Source organism: Budorcas taxicolor, chromosome 3 (assembly GCF_023091745.1).
Source record: "Budorcas taxicolor isolate Tak-1 chromosome 3, Takin1.1, whole genome shotgun sequence".
Lineage (NCBI taxonomy): Eukaryota > Metazoa > Chordata > Mammalia > Artiodactyla > Bovidae > Budorcas > Budorcas taxicolor.
This window is the reverse complement of record NC_068912.1, coordinates 86265902-86280407: the sequence shown is the minus strand read 5'-3', so window position 1 is coordinate 86280407 and position 14506 is coordinate 86265902. Positions and strand designations below refer to the sequence as shown.

At 38.1% G+C, this 14506-nt stretch overlaps 1 protein-coding gene across 1 annotated transcript in view; it reads left to right on the top strand.

Moving 5' to 3' along the window:
* Positions 1–14506, top strand: part of HOOK1 (hook microtubule tethering protein 1) — a 65918-nt gene that overhangs the window by 16411 nt on the left and 35001 nt on the right. The window contains exons 5-8 of the mRNA XM_052637571.1: positions 352–484; positions 5876–5943; positions 7068–7130; positions 7843–7926. Of these exons, the coding sequence (XP_052493531.1) occupies positions 352–484; positions 5876–5943; positions 7068–7130; positions 7843–7926 (348 nt within the window). The remainder of the gene's footprint in view (positions 1–351; positions 485–5875; positions 5944–7067; positions 7131–7842; positions 7927–14506) is intronic.

Here is a 14506-nt window from a genome sequence, read left to right as displayed (position 1 = left end):
ATATTCTTTGACTTAACATAAATCTGTTTATTTTTTATGGAAAGGCATAAGTTTTATCATAATAGATCAGGCCAGGGGCTTCTTAAACAATTCCTCTCTCTGACAGTGGAGTAAAATCATACTTGGTATGAAACCATGTTAGTTGCATTTGGTTGGTTCTCAAAATTTTAGGAGCTTTCTTGCACTTTGCTAACTGGTTTTAGTCAATAATTGTGGTTTTGTCATTTGTTAATTTATCTGAATCATTTCATGAACCTATTTATAGAATTTATCTTCCTTATAACAACTAAATGTAGTTAGTTCTGTGTAGCCTACATAAGTGAGTGATCTAATTTATTTTTAACACTGCAGTTTTTGGGGCAACAGATTTCTGAAGAACTTATCCCTGATTTAAACCAGATAACTGAATGTTCAGATTCTGTGGAGCTTGGGAGATTGCTCCAGCTTATTTTAGGTTGCGCTGTCAACTGTGAAAAGAAACAAGGTAAGTGAATTTCAATTATTTGAAGATATCTACTTTCTAGAAACAACCTACGTTGCTTATAAGAAATAGCATAATAATGTAATATTGAGGGTTGGCAGAAGGCCAAAGGTTCTGAATTCAAGCACAGCTCTGCCATTAAAAAGCTACAGATCTTCAGTATAATTGTATTTCTGGATTCTGAGATACATATTCAGTGGCTAAATAAAATGTACTTTAATTAGCTTAATTTAATCAGTGCTTAGGACTTAGCAGATATTCAATAAAAATTGTCCTTATTCATTTGATAAGCTTTCTCTTTCACATACAGAACCTTATGTTGGTTCAGATTTTCATAAATGATTATGCAGCTGCTAAATTACAATCCAGGCTTTTTCAGGTGATATTCTATTTTCAGAAGAATGCCTTCAGTGTGTCCTCCAGATAAGCAGTCTGATGATATAAGTGGAATTGAGGACTATATTAGTATATCTGAACACAGTAATCCATATCGAGCTGAGTACAAAAAGAGTGTTTTTGGTTGAAAGTAATGAGTAAAATGATGAACTGAACACACCAAGATCTACTTCTCTCAGGAGCGTGCATCAGTCTGGGTGATGAGATTTTTGATCCTAATATTTTTTGCATGACTCATCCAAAACTGGCTTTGGGACATCACCTTTTTAAGAGGATGTTGGGTGCTGAAGTTTGTAAAATACTTTGTCAGAACCTTAGAAAATATTCAGTGTTATCTAACTAATGAAGAGAGCACATAAGACAAGAATTCATTCAGGAAGGAGAAAAATAAAATACATGAAATCAGCTATAGTTTATCAATAAATAAAGGGTTTGGGTATCAGAAAACTTTCATATTAGGCCATCTCTATTATTAACTGGCTGTTTTTTCTTGGACTAGTGAGTACTTTGTATAGGTTTTTATTTCTCATAGCTATCCTTTGCTGTGCAAAAAACTTTTAAGTTTAACTAGGTCCTATTATTTATTTTTATTTTTACTACTCTAAGGAGGTGGACCCAAAAGGATATTGCCGCAGTTTATGTCAAAAAGTGTTCTGCCTATATTTTCCTTTGAGAGTTTTACAGTATATGGTCTTACATGTAGGTCTTTAATCCATTTAAAATTTATTTTTGTGTATGATGTTAGAGAATGTTAATTCATTCTTTTACATTTACCTATTCAGTTTTTCCAGTACCACTTATTGAAGAGACTGTCTTTTCTCCATTTTATATTCTTGCCTCCTTGGTTAATAGATTAATTGACCATAGGTATGTGAGTTTATCTCTGGACTTTCTATCCTGTCCCATTGATCAACACCTCTGTTTTTGTGCCATTACCAAACTGTTTGATTACTGTAGCTTTTGATTACTGTATAGTCTGAGGTCAGGGAGCCTGTTTCCTCTGGCTCTATTTTTCTCTCTCAAGATTGCTTTAGCTCTTCAGGGTCTTTTGTGTTTCCATACTAATTTTAAGATATTTTTGTTCTAGAGTGCAAAAAATGCCATTGGTAATTTGATAGGGATTGCACTGAATCTGTAGGTTACCTTTGGGCAGTGTAGTCATTTTGACAATATTGATTCTTCCAATCCAAGAACTTGGTATATCTTTACATTTGTTTGTGTCAGACTAGACTGTTGGTGGGAATATAAATTGGTACAGCCACTATAGAGAATATAGAGTTAAAAACTAAAAATAGATTTGATTTACTCTTGGGCGTATATCTGAAGGTAACTAATTAGCAAAGATACTTGCACCCCAGTGTTGATTGCAGCACTGTTTACAATAGCCAAGGCATGGAAGCAGCCTAAATGTCCATCAACAGATAATGGTTAGGAAGATGTGGTACATATACACAGTGGAAGATTACGCAGCCATAAAAAAGAATGAAATAATGCTATTTGCAGCAATATGGATGCAATTGGAGATTGTTACTAAGTGAAGTAAGTCAGACAGAGAAAGACGTATATCATATGATATACTAATATGTGAAATCTAAAAATTGTACAAGTGAGTTTATTTATAAAACAGAAACAGATTCACAGGCTTAGCAAACAAGCTTATGGTTGCCAAAGGGGAAAGGTGGGGAGGGCAGATAAACTAGGATATTGAGATTAACACATGCAAACTACCATATTCTACTCAATACTCTATAGTAACCTATATGGGAAGAGACTCTGAGAAAGACTGGATGTATATGTATAACTACTTTCCTGTATACCCAGAATGAACACAACATTGTAAATATACTATATTCCAATGTAAAATAAAAATTAAAAAGGTAAAGGAATGTTTGCCTTAGGGGAAAAAGAAAGAACGTAGATGATTCATGGGAAGAGGTAAAAATTAACATTAAACTCCAGCATTAACAGGAGTTTGGAAAAAACTAATTTCAACTCTTGTACATGACTTAAGCAGTTAAGATCTTCCCTGGTAGCTCAGAGGTTAAAGCGCCTGCCTCCAATGCGGGAGACCTGGGTTTGATCCCTGGGTTGGGAAGATTCCCCTGGAGAAGGAAATGGCAACTCACTCCAGTATTCTTGCCTGGAGAATCCCATGGATGGAGAAGCCTGGTAGGCTACAGTCCACGGGGTCGCAAAAAGTTGGACACGACTGAGTGACTTCACTTCACTTAAGCAGTTAAAGACTTCAATGGAGGGTTTAACTGCAGATGTAAAATAGCAAGAGAATTTGAATTAGAAGTGGAGCTTAAAGATATGACTAAATCTCATGAGAAAATGTTAATAGATGAGTTGGTTCTTATGGATGAACAAAGAAAATGGTTTCTTGAGATGGAATCTACTCCTGGCAAAGATGCCGTGAAGATTGCTGAAATGACAGCAAAGAATTTAGGAATTACATACTTAGTTGATGAAGCAGTAGCAGGATTTGAGAGGATATACTCTAGTTTTTAAAGAAGCTACACTGTGTGTAAAATGATATCAAACAGCACTGCATGCTATAGAGAAATTTGTGAAAGAAAGAGTCAGTTGATACAGCAGACTTCACTGGTGTCTTATTTTAAGAAATTGCCACAGACACCCCAGCTTTCACAAGCGCCCTCTTTGGTTTTTTCCTAGCAGCCATCACCATCAAGATATCAATAAGATCCTCTATTAGTAAAAGGATTAGCACTTACTAAAGTCTCAGATGATGGTTAGGATTTTGTTAAAGCAATTTTTAATTCAGGTTTGTACATTTTTTTTTAGATATAATGCTATTGTCACATAATTGATTACAGTAGTTTGTAAACAGAACTTTTATATGTACTGGGAAACTAAAAAATTCATGTGACTCACTTTATTGTGATTATTGCTTTATTGTCTGGAACTAAGACTAGAGATCTCTTCAAGAAAATTAGAGATACCAAGGGAACATTTCATGCAAAGATGGGCTCGATAAAGGACAAAAATGGTATGGACCTAACAGAAGCAGAAGATATTAAGAAGAGGTGGCAAGAATACACAGAACTGTACAAAAAAGATGTTGATGACCAAGATAATCACGATGGTGTGATCACTCACCTAGAGCCAGACATCCTGGAATGTGAAGTCAAGTGGGCCTTAGAAAGCATGACTACGAGCAAAGCTAGTGGAGGTGGTAGAATTCCAGTTGAGCTGTTTCAAATCCTGAAAGATGATGCTGTGAAAGTACTGCACTCAATATGCCAGCAAATTTGGAAAACTCAGCAGTGGCCACAGGACTGGAAAATGTCAGTTTTCATTCTAATCCCAAAGAAAGGCAATGCCAAAGAATGCTCAAACTATTGCACAATTGCACTCATCTCACACGCTAGTAAAGTAATGCTCAAAATTCTCCAAGCCAGGCTTCAGCAATACGTGAACCGTGAACTTCCAGATGTTCAAGGTGGTTTTAGAAAAGGCAGAGGAACCAGAGATCAAATTGCCAACATCCGCTGGATCATCGAAAAAACAAGAGAGTTCCAGAAAAACACCTATTTCTGCTTTATTGACTATGCCAAAGCCTTTGACTGTGTGGATCACAACAAACTGGAAAATTGTGAAAGAGATGGGAATACCAGACCACCTAACCTGCTTCTTGAGAAACCTATATGCAGGTCAGGAAGCAACAGTTAGAACTGGACATGGAACAACAGACCGGTTCCAAATAGGAAAAGGAGTATGTCAAGGCTGTATATTGTCACCCTGCTTATTTCACTTCTGTGCAGAGTACATCATGAGAAACGCTGGGCTGGAAGAAGCACAAGCTAGAATCAAGATTGCCGGGAGAAATATCAATAACCTCAGATATGCAGATGACACCACCCTTATGGGAGAAAGTGAAGAGGATCTAAAAGCCTCTGGATGAAAGTGAAAGAGGAGAGTGAAAAAGTTGGCTTAAAGCTCAACATTCAGAAAACAAAGATCATGGCATCTGGTCCCATCACTTCATGGCAAATAGATGGAGAAACAGTGGAAACAGTGTCAGACTTTATTTTTGGGGGGCTTCAAAATCACTGCAGATGGTGATTGCAGCCATGAAATTAAAAGATGCTTACTCCTTGGAAGAAAAGTGATGACCAACCTAGATAGCATATTCAAAAGCAGAGACATTACTTTGTCAACAAAGGTCCGTCTAGTCAAGGCTATGGTTTTTCCAGTGGTCACGTATGGATGTGAGAGTTGGACTGTGAAGAAGGCTGAGCGCCGAAGAATTGATGCTTTTGAACTGTGGTGTTGGAGAAGACTCTTGAGAATCCCTTGGACTGCAAGGAGATCCAACCAGTCCATTCTGAAGGAGATCAGCCCTGGGATTTCTTTGGAAGGAATGATGCTGAAGCTGAAACTCCAATACTTTGGCCACCTCATGCGAAGAGTTGACTCATTGGAAAAGACTCTGATGCTGGTAGGGATTGGGGGCAGGAGAACGGGATGACCGAGGATGCGGTGGCTGGATGGCATCACGGACTCAATGGACGTGAATCTGAGTGAACTCCGGGAGATGGTGATGGACAGGGAGGCCTGGCGTGCTGCGATTCATGGGGTCGCAAAGAGTCGGACACGACTGAGCGACTGAACTGAACTGAACATATAATATCTCTGTGCTGTACCTGTACATGTCAATTTATCCCATAATGTTGAATATTTAACAAGATAGGAGAAATTGTCATAGTTGTTCTAAGATTAATTGCAATTTCTTCTCTTTTTCTTCCTTATAAGAAACTTAGAGATTTTCTTTAAAACATTATAAATATTTATATGAATATTTTCAATTATGCATATTTGTTTTCAGTGGACATATTTCTTGTGGAAAAAGTATTGTACTTGCACAAAGAATTATGTGTAGTGAATGAATTTTTATGTGGTTAATTGAATGGCTGAATTACTGTGGGTAAAGAGTAGAGTTTTTATGAGATCTGATTTTTTTTTTTTTAATCATAGAACATATTCAGAATATAATGACGTTGGAAGAGTCTGTTCAACACGTGGTCATGACTGCTATTCAAGAGGTAAGTTATATCATAATCACATATGTATAAAAATCTTAAACCAAATTGAATAAAACTGTTCATAAAAACTTTATGGATGTATATTTCACTACTGTATAAAAGTGCCCTTTGCAGTAGGTTGACTTACGTTTGACTGTTGTATCGTCCCTTCATTCTTTTTCCCCAAAATTTCTTATAAGGACTTCAAGCCCAATTTTAGTACCTCTGCATTTTAAAAGTTAAATTACTATTAAGTTCTTTTAAGTAACTTCAGCTAAGCAAGATAAACAGCATCTTTCCAGATAGGAATTTTTATACTTTCTCTTTTTTCTGCCAGATAGAATAATCATCTCTGAAATTTAAAGTGTGTGTGTGTATGTATCTTATGTGCATTTTCAGAATGTTAGAACTGTGAGCAAATACAGTGATAATTATATTTCAGAGCCAGGTCATCTGGGTTCAATCCAGTCTGGTTATCTTAAGTTATGTCATAAAGATTCAGAATTCATTTGGCACTCATTCTTAAAGTCAGACCAGAAGGCTGAGATGAAGTCAAGTGAAGAGCAGGCCTGAGGGAAAATTGAGTGAAGGGTTAGTTTGGAAGAGTCATGACTTAAAGGGAGACAGCATATAGGACTTGAAAAATGGATATACCCTGAGTTTGCATTGCTAGTTTGAATTGAAAACATCGCTATGCATAAATATACATGTCTCACATATGCAAAAGAAATTATTTTACAGTATCTTTTTTCTCATATAATTGTAGCTCCTACATTTAAAATGGCTTCTTGGATTAGGAATTTTGCCACATAACTCATTTATAGCTGAATTTTTAAAGTGCCCACTCATGTTACATAAGAATCATTCTTTAAAATTATTTAATGTGCTCGATTTTATGTAGAATTTGTATTATAATTTTTAGTACATTAGTATTTTAAATATATCTATTTACATATTTCAAGCACATACTACTTTTTGTCTTCACACATTGAGTTATTTAGCTTAAACTGCTATATATTTTTTATTTGAGTAAAATAAGGGTCATCATATTAAGGCAAGGAAAAATTAAACATAAAACACCTTAATGTTATTTTTACTGTGTATGACTCAGTTTATTGTACTTAATTTTATTATTTTAATCCTAGTTGATGAGTAAAGAAATCGTGAGCTCTCCGACAAATGATGCTGTTGGAGAATTAGAACAACAGGTGAGTATTTCAGTATGTGAGGAAAATTTAACAGCAGTAGCGTTCCTCTGTCAGTTATTGGGTTAACTAAAAGGTTCATTCGGGTTTTCCATACATCTTAACAGAAAGACCCAAACAAACTTTCTGGCAAACCCAGTACTGTCTTAAAGGCTTACGTCGGAGAGCACATACAAGATATTATCCTCCATGAAATTTAGACAGTTTGTTCTCTTATAAGATCTTAAATATTATTATACATTCCTTCATGAATGCAGGTAGTGTTGATTTCCACAGTTTTTAATGATTGTGTTTGAAGAGTCAAGTGGCATTCAACTGTCCTGATTTTTATTAATACATATGTAGCTCATGCTGTATAGTTACATAATTAAATAGCAGACAATTTAAAAAATTCTGCTAAATTCTAATTTATGTAATAAGGAAATGTGATTTTTATCACAGTTGCTTTCCTTTAATATTGAACCCTAATATTCTGTACTCAAGGCTCCTTTCCCTGGTTGTTTTACACAGTTGTTTTCCCTGGTGGAAAAGATAGTCTCTTCCTCTGTATAACCCAACCTGGGTTGGAAGGGAAATGGTAACAGAAGAGGCAAATGCATTTGTTAATTTTGAAACTGTTTCCAACATCAGTATATATGTGTGTTGTGATAAAAGTATATTTTTCAGTTTGTTTCAAAATATGATTTATTAAGAATTAGGACATTTTCTGTTTCAGCTTAAAAGGGCCCTAGAAGAACTTCAGGAAGCACTAGCAGAAAAAGAAGAACTGAGGCAAAGATGCCAAGAACTAGATATGCAGGTATGGATATGAGAGTAATTTCCTCTTTGAATTAATAAGCCTTATTTAATTAATTAATTGGTAAAGTGTTTTGGAGATTGAGTTTTATTTCATGGAGGAACCATTGAAAGAGTTTGCTATAGACTTGAATATTGAAACATAAATTTGATCATTTTTCTTTTAGAGTTGAAAATTACTGGCGTAACTACTCCATTGAGAAGATCATTCAAATTGTAGAATTTCAACTGCTTAGATAGGGCTTAATTTTTTATTCTGTAAAAAGGGGAAACTAAAGTATCTCCTTTATAAGGTATGAGTATTAAGTGGAGTCTTTTATGGAAATACTTAGAAGTGCTTGACCTCCAGTAAATGCAGGTGCAAAGTTTGTTTTGCTAACATATATGTGTATATGAACACGTATGTAATTCTCAGGTTCATAGGCACATACATGTTACCAAAATAAACTGGGAATGAGAAACAGTAGTTAAATAGTTAAAGGGGTGAATCGTCAGACCAGGCTTCCTGTATTCAGAACCTGATCATGTTACTGTTGTTGTTGTTTAGTTGCTAAGTCATGTCCAGCTCTTTTGCAGTCCCATTAATGGTAGCCCACCAAGCTCATCTGTCCGTGGGATTTCCCAGGCAAGAATACTGGAGTAGGTTGCCAATTTCCTTCTCCAGGGGATCTTCCTGACCCAGGGAAGATCCTGAGTTGCAAGTGGATTTACAGCTGAGCCACCAGGGAAGTCCTGGTCATGTTACTAGCTAGTTGTGTCTGCTTGGGCACATTGCTTAGTTTCTCTATGCTTCATTTTTCTCTTTTGAGAAATGTTGTGATAATAGTATATATTTCCCTGAGTGATAGTGAAGATTAAGTGAATTAATATACTTGAAGCTCTTAAAGAGGGCCAGGCACATAAGGGGTTATGTATGTGTTTGCATATATTGTTATTATTAGATGAAAGTGCAAATATGAAATTATGCAATAAGTCAAGGTTAAATATACCATCATAATATGCTTCATGTGAATTGCACTTTTCTTTCAAATAATTAGCTACATAAATAATTGACTCTGAAAAGTATGAGGACAAGGAACAAGGCTTGTGGTGGCAACACCCTTGCTTAAATATCTAAAATTATAGGGCTAGGTGTATTTCTAACCTTCATGATTTGCAAATGAGATGAGAAGTGACTTGGTCAGGGTGATTCAGATGTGCAGGGCAGTGACAACCAGCACCAATCCAAATCTCCTAACTTCATCATTAAATATCCTCCCTCTATGTTTGAACAAAACCAGTGTTTATATTTGAACAAAACTTGTGTCTCACTATGTTTTTCCCTTTCTTCCTTCTTAACCACATGCACAGCATCTGAAATGTTTTATTTTCAAGTAAGATTATCTCCTTCTTCCAGAATACCTCATGTAAAGAGTAGAGGACTGACTCATTCAGGTGTTACCAGCCTTATGTAAGATCTCTGTATGTAAGTTTTCTGAGAAATTCTTTTTTAAAAAAGAACACAAAATTCAGTTAAAATGTTTCAGTATTTGTAATACGTGGTGAAGAGTACATGATGATCTGATTTTAGTTGAAAAGTATAGACATCCCAGGTTTTGGCATTTTAATTCCAATATCAAAATAGAGGCAACCCTCAACTATCTGCTACACATGTGAAATAAATGACTACTGCATATAATCAGAACAAAAAGTAATTGATTAACAATATGAGTTTAACACAGGTGTATATGAGGCATACCCTAATTTTATAAGAAAAATTATTTTTGAAAAATGTTTGTTTTTAATCATATGTAACCAGACAGTAGGTTACATTACTTCATGGCAAATAGAAGGGGAAAAGGTGGAAGTGGTGACAGATTTCTTCATCTTGGGCTCTCACATCGCTGTGGATGATTACTGCAGCCATGAAATCAGAAGATGATAGCCTCTTGGCAGGAAAGCTATGACAAACCTAGACAGTGTGTTGAAAAGCAGAGACATTTCTCTGCTGAGAAGAGTCCATATAATCAAGGCTATGGTCTTCCCAGTGGTCACATGCAGTTATGAGAGCTGGACCATAAAGAAGGCAGAGCACCAAAGAATTGATGCCTTCAAGCTGTGGTGCTGGAGAAGACTCCTGGAAGTCCAATTAATAGCAAGGAGATCAAACCAGTCAATCATAAGGGAAATCAACCATGAATATTCATTGGAAGGACTGACGCTGAAGCTCCAGTACTTTGGTCATCTGATGAGAATAGCTACCTCATTGGAAAAGTCCCTGATGCTGGGAAAGACTCAGGGCAGGAGAAGAGGGCATCAGAGGATGAGATGGCTGGATGGCATCACTGGTGCATGAACTTGGATTGGACATGAACTTGGGCAGACTTTGGGAGATGGTGAGGGACTGGGAGTCCTGGTGTGCTGCAGTCCATGGTGTCACAGAGTCAGATGTGACTGGGCAACTGAACAACAACAACAAAACTGAAGAGTGATCTTTATATTTGGGGTAATTTTTTTAATAGCCAACCAAATGAACCACAAAAGAAAAACAGGTGGCAAATAAATTCACCAAGGGCAGGTAAACAAGCAAAAGGGCTTAACCTAATAAATTAAAAAGTTTGGTGATCAAGGAAAGAAACAGGCATATGATATTGACAGAGGTGCTGCAGGGCAGGAACCTGCTGTTCTTTCTTCATTCCTTGTTCTTCCTGGGGAGTCAACAAAAATCTCGTGACTTCTCACAGTAATCTGAATCAGAAGGAAATCCAATCTTTGAGTTCTTCATTTTATTTGCACTAGATATGAGTGGAAATAATGGCTAAGAAGAAACTAAGGGCCTGACTCGTTCTGATAGGAACAAAGGATATAGGGCCACACACTGAATTGGGGCTGCACTGATGCCCAAAGGGATTTCTCCACGGAAATGGAATACCATTCTCACTGTCCTTGTATGAGGTACTTAAGCCTCAGAAATGATAGCCTAGCCCATGTGTTATTAAAAAAGATTGCCCACTGGCTAAGCTGCGCTTCCCCACCCCCACAACTACTGCCTTCCCTCACCATTCACAAGGCTGTATAGAGTGGTGGAGAAAAAACAGTCCCAGCTATAACTTAGAGGGGAAAGGATACTGGGCCATGGGGTACATTGGAGAGCATGTCCAAGAAGTCTTCAACATTGCCAAAACAAATAGGGTATCTTGACTGCCAGCAAAGCATGAACTGGATGAAAAGAATAAAAGCATAACATCTGTGTGAACATTATAGATTATGTAAAAGATAGTAGGCGAGCTTAAAGAGGGCTACCCAGGTGGCCTAGTGGTAAAGAATGCCTGCCAGTGCAGGAGACACAGGAGACACGGGTTTGATGCCTGGGTCAGGAAGTTCCCCTGGAGAAGGACGTGGCAACCTACTCCAGTATTCTTGCGTGGAGAATCCAATGGACAGAGGAGCTTGGCAGGCTACAGTCTATAGGGTCTCAAAGAGTTGGACATGACTGAAGCGACTTAGCACGCATGCACAAGCTTAGAGAACTTTTGCTTTATGTAGCATTACAGTTTCATAAGAACACTTCAGACTAGGTGGTAGGACAGTGAAGTGAGATTTAAAAGGAAATTTCAGCTAGAAACAAATCAGTGAATAATTAACATCAAACCTCATCCTGGTTAAGCTCTCAGATTTCAGGAATAAAGGCAAAACAACTCTGTAACGCAGGTAGAAAAGCCAAATCACCAACAAAGATAAGAAAATCGGGCTCCTCTACAACTTTGATGCCAGAAAATGGAGGAGCTATATCCCCAAAATGCTGAGGCAGGGAAGAGCATTAACTGAAGAAGTGTTAACTGCATTAACTAAAGAAGAGCACAGATGCAAATTCATGAGCCCTTCTGGGGAGAAAACTGCTTGTTCGCACAGTCCAGTTAGCAAACATGTTTTAATCAGAATTAAAAAATGCAAGAACTCTGTAGTGAAAGATCTCATGGTGAGGCATAACCCATTTAAATAAAGATCTATGTGCATTCTGTGCAGAGGTTACAGACTCTGGAACAACTGAAACTCTGACTCACTAAGTCAGGAGGAAGCCTGATTATGTGTACTTTAAAAAGAAAAGAAAAAAACCCACATGAGAATTTGATGTAAGGTTTGAGAAACTCGTGTAATCTTATAGTTTTTGTCCAGTGATTATGGGGCCTTTGGGCAAGTTAGGATGAGTTTATCAACAGCTCTTTCCTCTGCCTTACTCAACCATTAATCCTAATACCTGGCAGCCATCAGTAGCTCTCCTTCACTTACTGCAGTAACAGAGGCTGGTTATTCTTGCTTACAGTATGTTCAGTTCAGTTCAGGTGCTCAGTCGTGTCCGACTCTTTGCCACCCCGTGAATCGCAGCACGCCGGGCCTCCCTGTCCATCACCAACTCTGGAGTTCACTCAGACTCACGTCTATCGAGTCAGTGATGCCATCCAGCCATCTCATCCTCTGTCGTCCCCTTCTCCTCCTGCCCCCAATCCCTCCCAGCATCAGAGTCTTTTCCAACGAGTCAACTTTTTGCAGGAGGTGGCCAAAGTACTGGAGTTTCAGCTTTAGCATCATTCCTTCCAAAGAAATCCCAGGGTTGTTCTCCTTCAGAATGGACTGGTTGGATCTCCTTGCAGTCCAAGGGACTCTCAAGAGTCTTCTCCAACACCACAGTTCAAACGCATCAATTCTTCGGCGCTCAGCCTTCTTCACAGTCCAACTCTCACATCCATACATGACCACAGGAAAAACCATAGCCTTGACTAGACAGACCTTAGTCAGCAAAGTAATGTCTCTGCTTTTGAATATATTATCTAGGTTGTTAGAGAGAAACATACTCCTACCCAGCATTGGGTCACATATAGTGAGGCAGTGATCTTCAAACTTAAAGGTGTCTGAAAATTATGTGTGAAACAGGACTCCAGCTATAGAAATTTATGTTTTAAGTTTTTAAATAAGCTAATATAAAAATATTAAATCTGAGTGGTGTCAGAAAAGAGCATTATTTTTTTTTTTAGCATTTTGAACTTTCTTTTAAGTAGCTCAGAGAGAGAGACAGAAAAACTAGAGGAACAGAAAGGGACAGAGGCAGGTACAGAGTGAACAAACTATCACCATGGCATCTTATTAAAAGATATCTAGAACCACCTCTGGACATTCTAAGCCACTCATCTGGGGTGGCTCTGGAACCACTATGTGAAATACATGGTTATGAACAAGGCTGGTTACCCACTAGATATTGAAAACTAAGTTTGCCCTTGCTCTTCTTCCTTCTTCAGGAGAGTCTTATCTAGTTTGAAGACAAGGTATTGTTTCTACTCTATCAGTCTTGTAGCAGCCCCTCAGTTCACTTCAGTTCAGTCGCTCAGTCGTGTCCGACTCTTTGCGACCCCATGAATTGGAGCACGCCAGGCCTCCCTGTCCATCACCAACTCCCGGAGTTCACTCAGACTCACGTCCATCGAGTCGATGATGCCATCCAGCCATCTCATCCTCTGTCGTCCCCTCTCCTCCTGCCCCCAATCCCTACCAGTATCAGGGTCTTTTCCAATGAGTCAACTCTTCTCATGAAGTGGCCAAAGTATTGGAGTTTCAGCTTTAGCATCAGTCCTTCCAAAGAACACCCAGGACTGATCTCCTTTAGGATGGACTGGTTGGATCTCCTTGCAGTCCAAGGGACTCTCAAGAGTCTTCTCCAACACCACACTTCAAAAGCATCAATTCTTTGGCACTCAGCTTTCTTCACAGTCCAACTCTCACATCCATACATGATCACTGGAAAAACCATAGCCTTGACTAGATGGACCTTTGTTGGCAAAGTAATGTCTCTGCTTTTCAACATGCTATCTAGGTTGGTCATAACTCTCCTTCCAAGGAGTAAGCATCTTTTAATTTCATGGCTGCAGTCACCATCCGCAGTGATTTTGGAGCCCAAAAAAATAAAGTCTGACACTGTTTCTACTGTTTCCCCATCTATTTCCCATGAAGTGAAGGGACCAGATGCCATGATCTTCGTTTTCTGAATGTTGAGCTTTAAGCCAACTTTTTCACTCTCCTCTTTCACTTTCATCCAGAGGTTCTTTAGTTCCTCTTCACTTTTTCCCATAAGGGTGGTGTCATCTGCATTATCTGAGATTGTTGATATTTTTCCCGGCAATCTTGATTCTAGCTTGTGCTTCTTCCAGCCCAGCGTTTCTAATGATGTACTCTGCACAGAAGTGAAATAAGCAGGGTGACAATATACAGCCTTGACGTACGTCTTTTCCTATTTGGAACCAGTCTGTTGTTCCATGTCCCGTTCTAACTGTTGCTTCCTGACCTGCGTTATAGGTTTCTCAAGAGGCAGGTCAGGTGGTCTGGTATTCCCATCTCTTTCACAATTTTCCACAGTTGATTGTGATCCATACAGTCAAAGGCTTTGGCATAGTCAATAAAGCAGAAATAGATGTTTTCTGGGACTCTCTTGCTTTTTATATGATCCAGCAGATGTTGGCAATTTGATCTCTGGTTCCTCTGCCTTTTCTAAAACCACCTTGAACATCTGGAAGTTCACGGTTCACGTATTGCTGAAGCCTGGCTTGGAGAATTTT